This window comes from Limulus polyphemus, unplaced genomic scaffold (assembly GCF_000517525.1).
Source record: "Limulus polyphemus unplaced genomic scaffold, Limulus_polyphemus-2.1.2 Scaffold1656, whole genome shotgun sequence".
Classification (NCBI taxonomy): Eukaryota; Metazoa; Arthropoda; class Merostomata; order Xiphosura; family Limulidae; genus Limulus; species Limulus polyphemus.
In genome coordinates, this window is record NW_013667266.1 from 28,053 (window position 1) to 38,453 (window position 10,401).

At 34.1% G+C, this 10,401-nt stretch overlaps 1 protein-coding gene across 4 annotated transcripts in view; it reads left to right on the top strand.

Moving 5' to 3' along the window:
* The window catches only part of LOC106464456 (irregular chiasm C-roughest protein-like), a 72,487-nt gene that overhangs the window by 23,518 nt on the left and 38,568 nt on the right, over window positions 1-10,401 (top strand). For all 4 annotated transcript variants that reach the window (XM_022392175.1, XM_022392179.1, XM_022392178.1 and 1 more), the window contains exon 2: window positions 9,664-9,871. In XM_022392175.1, coding sequence (XP_022247883.1) covers window positions 9,703-9,871 — 169 coding nt within the window. In that variant the 5' untranslated portion in view covers window positions 9,664-9,702. The remainder of the gene's footprint in view (window positions 1-9,663; window positions 9,872-10,401) is intronic.

Sequence of the window (10,401 nt, forward strand, 5' to 3'; positions counted from 1 at the left end):
TGTATAACAGGTAATTGGATTGTATAACAGTTGCCATGTCATAACACATCCACCAAAGTAATTGGACTGTATAACAGTTGCCATGTCATAACACATTCACCAAAGTAATTGGATTGTATAACAGTTGCCATGTTATAACACATCCACAGAAATTACAAAGTGTACTCATCTTTTGGTTTTGTAAAAGTGCGAGTACTTATTTAACGTAGGTCGTTTTAAAATGAAAACCAAGTTTGATTAAAAGTAGTGGTGTGAATCGGTTATAAAATATAGACAACCATCCTTTAGTTAGCTATGCCAATTAGAAGAATATTGTAATTTTCAAGATATTTGCTCGGAGTCGGTGAAACGGCTAAGTACTGAGCTTCAGTGGTTCGGAAGACATTTTTAACAATATATGTGTCGATGAATTATGGTATAATACCATCGTAAAGGTTAGTTGAACCACTCGAAGAAATAAAGAACACAGAAACTTACCATGTTATTATTTTGTTTTGTTTATGACTGCTGTTGTGATAATAAATTATTTAAATAAGAATTTTAATTTTCAGCCTTAGAAGCACCATCTGTGTATGTCCGCTATGTGGTCAGGTCAGAGACGACTAGGGTTCATGTATAGCTGTCCCTAAGTCTGAACTAAAGACCAGAGAGCTTGCAGCCTGCTAGCAGTACCTACTGCCAAAAGGCCTTTCTCTGAAACTTTGAACCGAATAATAGGAATGGCTGTCATTTTTATAGCGTGCCCACAACGTCATTTCTCGGACCTTGGACACTTGATACACAGCTCAAAACGCTAACCAGTAGGTCACGTTGAGACCATTTTTAATTATGAAATATATTATGTAGATATTTATTATGTCTCTGTTTGGGGAACTTTTAAATAAATATTTCGAAAACAATACAACAAGAGGAAAGCTTAATCCTAGTTACATCAGAGAGTATGTTATTCTTTATTAGCTAATTTTACTTTAATTAATCATTTGTTTATCTTGTGTTATTATATCAGTGACTAAGTTGTGGGTAAAAGACGGTTGAGAACACAACATATGAATAACAGAATAAAAACTAATTTTTACTAACTGGTTAGTCAAAACCAAATAATTCAACTGTTACGTTAAGCTAGGGCTAAGCGATGCGTTAAATATCTAATCAATAAAGAACAACACCTTCAGACTTGCTTTAGTGACGTATTCTACATATAGATTAATGGATTAAAGAAAGTAGCAACCAAAGTAAATTTGTTGAATACAGTGTAACTATTTGCAAACAAAAAACTCGAATCATTAATTAAAACCTGTTTCTACAACTGTACTCTAGCTCGACTGCAGCTTGGAAATATTTCTTTGTTCTAGAACAATCAACTGTCGAAAGTCCAGTAGAATAGTTTGTAAATGCTTTTTTTCCTCTGATAACCCGGGAATCATTCTCACGTTTTTGAACAAGTAAAAACGTAACCAACGTTTGTATCTACAAACCGGACAAGAGATATACCATTAGTTATAATGCAACTATTATTCTAGAGTATTTTTATAAAATACAGGATTCGCTTTTCACTTAGCTAAGCCTTTGTATTCAATATACAATATAGTTTTGTCTTAAAAACTTATCAATCACATGGACTTTGTCCATCTCTTTCCTACTACTTTTATAAGTACAAAGAAATGTCTACAAAGTTTTTTATTGTCTAGCACTAAACAGCCATTACACACACATCCTGTACTTATGTAAAATATTAATTCATCAGCTATATAGAATAGAATAGTAGAATAATTTGTAAATGCTTATTTTCCTCTGATAACCCAGGAATCATTCTCACGTTTTTGAACAAGTAAAAACGTAACAAACGTTTGTATCTACAAACCGGACAAGAGATATACCATTAGTTATAATGCAACTATTTTTACGTATAACAACCTTGTAGCTTCCTCCAAAGACTGGTAAAGAAATAGGTCTGATTGCTTGTCCTGGAAAATCCACTCTCACATCTTCGCCTCCCCTAATATAAATTATAGTTGAACTAAGACAACATTTAGACATCCTTGAAACAAACAATGACTATCATAAATATGTAGAAAAACGCTTTATACAATAGCAAGTTATAACTTATCATAGTTTCTAATTAAAACGTTGCTCTGTGGCATACAATGAACCTAAATCACAGAGAGTTCAAAATAATCAAGCTTATCAAAACGCAAATTTTAGAACCATTTATCAAGAGATAAATTATGAAGAATTTAGATAAAATAGCTGAGAAAGTTAAACAACAGAATATTACAAACACTCATATAGGACGTGAGTAGTTAATTTGTCATTACAATAAGGAAAAACCTGCAAATAATAATAATTATTAGTCGAGAAAAGAAATTGGCTTAACGTACCTAGACTGTGAATCTGAGAGTTTCATTGTTGTCAAAGCACAAATCACATTTTGAAACCGTGAGAGCGCTATAAAACGGACTTTCAAATCAAGTCTATCCTAAGAGTTGGCAGTGGATACTATTGACTAGCTGCCTTCTTCTAGTGATGTCAGTTCAAAAGTAGGGACGGTTAGGGACAGCTTTCCTTGTGAAATCAAGTCTATCAGGTCAGTGAAGTCTATCCTAAGAGTTGGCAATGGATACTATTGACTAGCTGCCTTCTTCTAGTGATGTCAGTTCAAAAGTAGGGACGGTTAGGGACAGATTTCTTTGTGAAATCAAGTCTATCAAGTCAGTGAAGTCTATCCTAAGAGTTGGCAATCCCTACTTTTGAACTAACATCACTAGAAGAAGGCAGCTAGTCAATAGTATCCATGACACTACAGTAAACGATTATACCCTAGTGTGGAACACTACAGTAAACGATTATACCCTAGTGTGTGACACTACAGTAAACGATTATACTCTAGTGTGTAACACTACAGTAAACGATTATACCCTAGTGTAGAACACTACAAATTTGGAAAGAAATTTGGTGATTTTATTACGTACCAATTTCTCAAAGTGGACATGTTTATAAAGAAAGTAATACAATCTTATGAGTAATTCGTTTATGTGATTGCTTAGGCTAAAGAAGCAATTACAACGTTCTATAATCAGAATCAGGAAATGATTTAGAAACTAATCCTTGCTTTGACATCTCAGACATTTTACATATAATAGATGTCGCCAAAGCCCTAATCTAAATGTACTAGCTATAAATTGTAGAATATTTTGAGAAACACAAACATATTTAGTTTGTTTTAGCTACACAAGGAAATCTGTCCCTAACCGCACACTAGGGTATAATCGTTTACTGTAGTGTTCCACACTAGGGTATAATCGTTTACTGTAGTGTCACACACTAGGGTATAATCGTTTACTGTGGTGTCACACACTAGGGTATAATCGTTTACTGTAGTGTTACACACTAGGTTATAATCGTTTACTGCAGTGTTACACACTAGGGTATAATCGTGTACTGTAGTGTTACACACTAGGTTATAATCGTTTACTGTAGTGTTACACACTAGGGTATAATCGTGTACTGTAGTGTTACACACTAGGGTATAATCGTTTACTGTAGTGTTACACACTAGGGTATAATCGTGTACTTTAGTGTTACACACTAGGGTATAATCGTTTACTGTAACAACGATGTAATTGTTTTAGAATTATCCAGGACAAGCTTAAAGACAACTGGTTTGTTTCAAACGCAATATAACAAAATGAAGACAAAAACAGATACGTATCACTATTCCACATTATAACTTAATTAGTTCATTTGTTAAGTTGTTACAGGTTGACGTCTAGTTAGTTGACCAGAAGTAGATGTTCTTCTCTGTCCAGACGTTTGTATGCAGAATGTCAAGGTTTAAATGGCTGTTTGTCATTGCAATCGTAATCAGACAACGAGTAATGATAAATTAGTTGGGTTTTGTTTGTTGTCATGGTTGATCCACACAGATCATTGGTTGAATTCGACATTCCACTGAAATAACTAATGTCGGTAAAAAAAAAAAAAACGTCTATGCTTACTGGAGTAAGAATGTTTTTGAATAGTATATGTGATTTATTACAGTTTTTCGAATGTTTAGTAGAAGGACAATCGTATTTGATTTAAAACAAGATTTATTCAGTGTAACATGGTCTGAAAAAATACCTCGAAGGAAGGATATTCAATTTAAATTTTGTATGCACTATATATGTATATATTTCAGTCAAGACTGTCGTTTCAGGAGAAATTAGATGAAATTATCCCTAAAATTACCGACTAGTTTCTATACCGTCCCACATATTTCATTATACTGAGTGATTTTATGTTTTTTCCTGATACAACAGTCAGTATAAAGAACCGACCAAACGCATAAAATGAAGTAAATCATTTTTCTATGTAAAATACATAGAGGACCTCAACAATAATAGCGAGACTAATTGCAGTATTGATGGTATTTTTTGTTAAATTTGGTGTGTGTATTATACATTCTTAAGAATTCTGTAGCCAACAAAATGATGGAGTCGCAAGCAATTTGTTGCACAAATATTTCAAAGAAATGTGTTTTAAAAGCCGATGGGATCGGATCTCATCGAGAATTCTAGGTTCAGCATCATTATAGCGATATTTATTTCGTTTCTTCGTGGTAGGTATTTATAGGTTCACAGCATCAAGAGCGCCACATGTGACTTTAAGACATATAGTCAGAAGACGTTGTGAGAAAAAGAAACTCAAGCTGAACCGTTGACCCTCGCCCAACTCAGACAGTAATCGCAAGAGGAGCAGGTGAAGCAAGAAAAGCAGCGCAATCTTCTAGCTTCTTGTAAAATTTCATGGCTCTATGTATAATCCAAACTATTTAAAAATGCATCAAAATAGACAGGGAATCAAAAGATCCAATACCCGAGATGTGGGAAAAACTGGAGTACCCCGAGAAAACCTTACTTCTACTGGTCAAGTGCCGAATACTCCATCTGACCAAGCCATAGCCATGGACCTATGCTGGGAGATAAAATACGTTATTTCTAGCAACTTGCATGTATGAATTACTGTAACAAAAATAATCTGGACCAATAATGTATGGTTTGTCTTGTAGGAGTCGTCTGTCAAGGGATGTGCTTGAAGGGAGCAGACTGTCTTTCTGAGTCGTAGTTTGTGTTTACTGTAGGTTTAGTCTTTTGGAAGTATCTTTTTATGAAGGTTGCTCGGTGTGAGTCTTGATCATGGGACTTAGTCTCCGGATCTATGGACGCATTAACTCGGGTATGCTTATTTTGGGGGTGTTTGTCTTGGTTTGTGTTTGGTGGTTGGAGGTAGACGGTTTTTCAGTGGAAGTGTCTATGCTCGGGTTCTCCTCGATCCGTGTTTGTTTGTCAGAGATTATTTTAGTTCTTCTGGCCGGTGTTTGGGTTTGTTTGTCAATTGTGGAGGTGGATTGTGTGCTTACGATGTGATTCCAGTAATGGCGTGTTCAACTTTCGTGGATTGGAGGTGAAGTTACTCGCTTGACTTATTCCTATTTCTCTGAAATGGTCTTTCTGCTTTAAAATGGAAGTACTACATGTAGCATCCACTGTGAAGAATTTTGTCGGTTAGACTGGAGTTGACAACGACTTTCATAAACTGCTTTGTCTTCCGGTTCTTCTAGACCATATTCTGTAAACTGTGGATTTCTGCTCATAGATGTTTTTTTTTATGGCTTTATAATTCCATTCTAAGTGATTGAGAAGTCTACATTCTTAAGGAAAGTGCTGAATAAAGTGTTAATGCTTAATGATGGGTTGCAATGTACTGTAGTTTGGGAAGTTGAATGGTAAAAAGAAAATATCAAGAAGCTGTGGCTAGATGAAAATCCCGTTGCGTGTAATCTTCTGGTTTTTCCGGTATTATTCTGGCGTCAGGTTTGAAGTTCCTAGGGAATTCACAAACTTGTATTATTCAATAGGGTTGGGCAAACCGTGCATTACCACAGGCGATGAAATCGTATCAGCTATGTCTCTCTCTCTCCCGCGACTGTGTTTGCATCATGCGTTCATCACACTTCTTCGTCCTTATATAGTTACAGGCTCTCTTCACAATCCTCCTTTTGAATCGGCACTAGTTACTCCAGGCCAGCCTTAATTTTATCCCTTTATCGAATATTTTTCGTCCACAATGATAAGGAAAGCATTCTTGTAGATAGTTGAAGTTATAAAAGAATTTTTATTTCCCATTATAGTAGTCTCACACAGGTTATTTTCTAGAGGGTACATTAAAAACTGGTACTGAATGCTAAAAGTAAATATAATTAAAGGTAAACTTTAGGGTTGGTTGAAATATTAAAACGTTTCTGACTGACACAGGCCTGGCTTGACCAAATAGTTAATTGCATGATGTGAATACAAGGGTTTAGGTTTAGGGATCCGTTTCAAAAATGCACTCCACATTTTTGGGGCCGTAAATGTGCTATAAAAGTGACGGACAAATCATTTATACGACCAGCAAGACTAACCCTAGAGGTGGCGATGTGTCTTTTTGACTAGCTATCTTCCCTCTAGCCTACTAATTGAAACTTAGGGATGACTATGCAGATATAACATATGCGTAGCTTGTGCAAAATTCTAAAACAAGTGATCAAACCGACACATTTCTCAAAAAAGGAAAACATAAAACAAACAAGTATCTCTAGCAACAGCAGATAGAGAACAAATAATCATCATGAGTACATTTCTTGCATTAAACCCATTATGTTCGGAAAAAGTCCAATATGAAATAGAAATGAGAAACTGATTACTAGTGTTGTGTTTTGTTTGATGCAAAACAGTAATTACTCTTTAAAGGATATTTTAGTACATCTGTGGTTTTATTGTAGTTCAGGTGTAATAACGGTTATGGTAGATTATTTTGCACGAGTCTGTGATTTTACTAAAGTGCGCATGTAATTTTGCTGTGTACTAAATGGTCTTTTTTTATGTGGATGACATTAACATGACTAATTCACGTATTGTAGTTCGTGCTTCAGGTGCAGTCAGATCAAACATTAGTTGTAGTGGAGATTCTGCAACAACTTTATGAATTAATATATAATTATTTTTTCACTTTTTAACTGGTCACGAGGGTTAGATTCCGTGATAGTTTTGGTTTCAGTAAGTTATTTCCGTTACAGTGTTGTCACAACCTCTTAATTCTTTTAGACATAATTTAATTATTTCAATTTGTTAACATATAATACCTTACGATACTGGCGGTATCTTTCAAGTGACATGTAGGTCCAATATATACAGTACAACATATATGAAAGCAACAAATTAAACACAATTTAATACAACTTACAAAAATATTTCTACATTAATTACCTTCGTACAGAAAACGAATGATAAAACCATTTATTTGTGGTTTAATATGGTTCTTTTGTCATACAGATGTTTCTTACTGTTTCTATTTTAAAGCAAGTTTTATTTTCTGATGCTTATATTGATAGCACTTGCCTCATTTTATGACGTCTCCACGTTCACAGTGGTAACGATATAATGTATTATCTTGCATATTGATTCAAAAAACAAAATTACGGAAAAATTCCTTATTGTGCTTCGTATTTATAAACAACAACAACAACAACAAACTTTCCACATTTATATTTTCGTATTGCGAACACAAACAGGATAAAACAGGAATAATTTTGTATAGAAAAATGTTACACAACGATAGAGCACCAGTAGCCTTGCGCCAATAATAATGTCATTGAAACGTTGTATACACTAAGATAGAATAGATAAGGATACCTACATTTACATAAACACATCTAGATCACTTCTAGTATAAAACAAGTAAAAAAGAAAGAAACACACATAATAATAGTGAAGGGAAAGCAAGATTGCAGAAAAATAAAAATAACTAAGTAATTTGTAGCAGAATGAGTAACACACTAATCAGATTTAAATAATTTCATATTATACGATCGTTCTACATATTGTTAAATGTTTTTTATTTAACTTAGGTTATTTGAATATAAAACATATTTAAATGCTAGTGAGAAACCACTTTATAACACATAATTTATCCCATAAACAATTTGGAGACGTTCGGATTGTCAGTAGACACTGTTAGAGAATCTTACATCTTATCCTTCATGATGGATATTTTCGTTTTGACAATAAACTATATCTCCATCTTTGTTGTGTTACAATATGAATCAAGTAGCTGTTATTTAAGCCATAATATTTATGGACGTTTTTGAAATAGGGTTTATTGATAAGTGGCATGTTTGTTTGTTTTGTTTTGAATTTCGCTATCTGCGCTAGCCGTCCCTAATTTAGCAGTGCAAGACTAGAGGGAAAGCAGCTAGTCATCACCACCCACCGTGGGTTACTCTTTTACCAACGAATAGTGGGATTGACCGTCACATTATAACGCCCCCACGGCTGAAGGGCGAGCATATTTGGTGTGGCGGGGATTCGATCTCGCGACCCTCAGCTTGCGAGTCGAGCGCCCTAACCACCTTGATAAGTGGCGTCTAGATAACAACACTGGCCGCGTTCTGTGGCTTAGATACATCGTTAACGTATTTGAGCTATGAACCCATGGCCTTGATTCTATAAAGATAAACATCACACCTCCAACAAAAACACAGGTAAACATAGAAGTAAATAGATAATTTTCCAAAAATTAATGTTACTGTTGATCTAGTTGACGATACTATCTCCAAGAAAATAAAAACCATGATTAGGAAACCTGACCTACTGATTAAAGTTACAGAGTTTTCAGATGCCAAATTTCAAAATATCAATATAATAAATACCCTGTGGTTTAATAGATCCAATTGCCTTACAATATTGTGTTTACAATTTAAAGATGGTGTTTTTCTTCCAATGTCCTATTACGTATGTTGGAGAATCCTACAAATAAGGATAGGAGAACCCGTTGAATCTCTTCACAAATTACAATATGATAGAAGATCATTGTTTAACTATTTGTGGCTAAGCAGCTCCTAACATCAATCCACAATTATCTGTAAAAATCCTTATGAGAAATATCAAATAGATTGGTAGTAAATGTAAAGAAGTTATACTGAACAGTTACAGCGACAAAAATTATAATTATTAGTTTAATTATTTATCTTAACTTGTTGTTTAGATCATTCTGTTTTTTATAGATAGCAAGTTACATTTTAAACATTCTAATTATTTCAACAATTGGCTTTATTACTTGCATCGTCGAAATAACGCTGTAGAATTATTTAAACCCATTGAAGCTTTGTACTTGTCAGTTTCGATTTATGTTTCAGCGAAGCGCTCCTGAAGCAGACGTAAAAATGTTATAATGTCCTTTATTACTAGTAATATAACAGTTAAACGTTTGTTAGCTTATACAAATATATAGTCATAAGTGCTGAATAAGAGGAAAATGAGGTCAATGTTTTCGTGAAACATAAAACATAAATTCTCCTTTCCTTTTAGGTCATTTGTTTTATGTGTGTGTTCAGGTTTTATTATGCTACTTCTGCGTTTGCTTGTTGTTTGGTTTAACTTGAGCAAAATAGCATAGATCAGCTATCTATACCCAGTTGTATCAATACAAGTTATTAATCACTAGATAAAATTTGCAGTAATGAAATAACATTGTGTAATATAATAGTAATGTTTAGAGCGAGCAGTAAATACAACGATACAGTATTATCACGCTCTATTATATGAGAAAAATCATTAATAATACTTGTCTTTTTTTTTATTTCAGCTAAGCATGAGTTGATGGACATCCAAGAATAGCTTTCTAATGAAGGGTACAGAAAGACTGAATTACTTGAGGGGAGCTACCTGCAGTGCGTTATCAACAGGCAGAGAGATGAATCTTCACGAGAAAAGCTGGTGTTTATGTTCAATATTTTGTCTGGTTCACCTCTTTGTTTACGTCAATGCTCAGATGTCACAAGGATCTACACTTGGTAAGCTAAGCCTTCGATTTGTTGAAATTTAGAATACGGTTTTAGAGCTTAGGAAATTTTAGTTATTTGTGTAATAATTATGAAATTTCATTCTTGGTCATTATAAATAGCTACAAAACATTAGGTAAAATTGTAACGGGAGGATAAAAATAATGTAGTGTTTTCAAAGTTGCAGGATAAAAATAACGTAGTGCTTTCAAAGTTGCAGGATAAAAATAACGTAGTGCTTTCAAAGTTGCAGGATAAGAATAACGTAGTGCTTTCAAAGTTGCAGGATAAAATAACGTAGTGCTTTCAAACTTGCAGGATAAGAATAATGAAGTGCTTTCAAAGTTGCAGGATAAAAATAACGTAGTGCTTTCAAACTTGCAGGATAAGAATAATGTAGTGCTTTCAAAGTTGCAGGATAAAATAACGTAGTGCTTTCAAACTTGCAGGATAAGAATAATGTAGTGCTTTCAAAGTTGCAGGATAAAAATAACGTAGTGCTTTCAAAGTTGCAGGATAAGAATAATGAAGTGCTTTCAAAG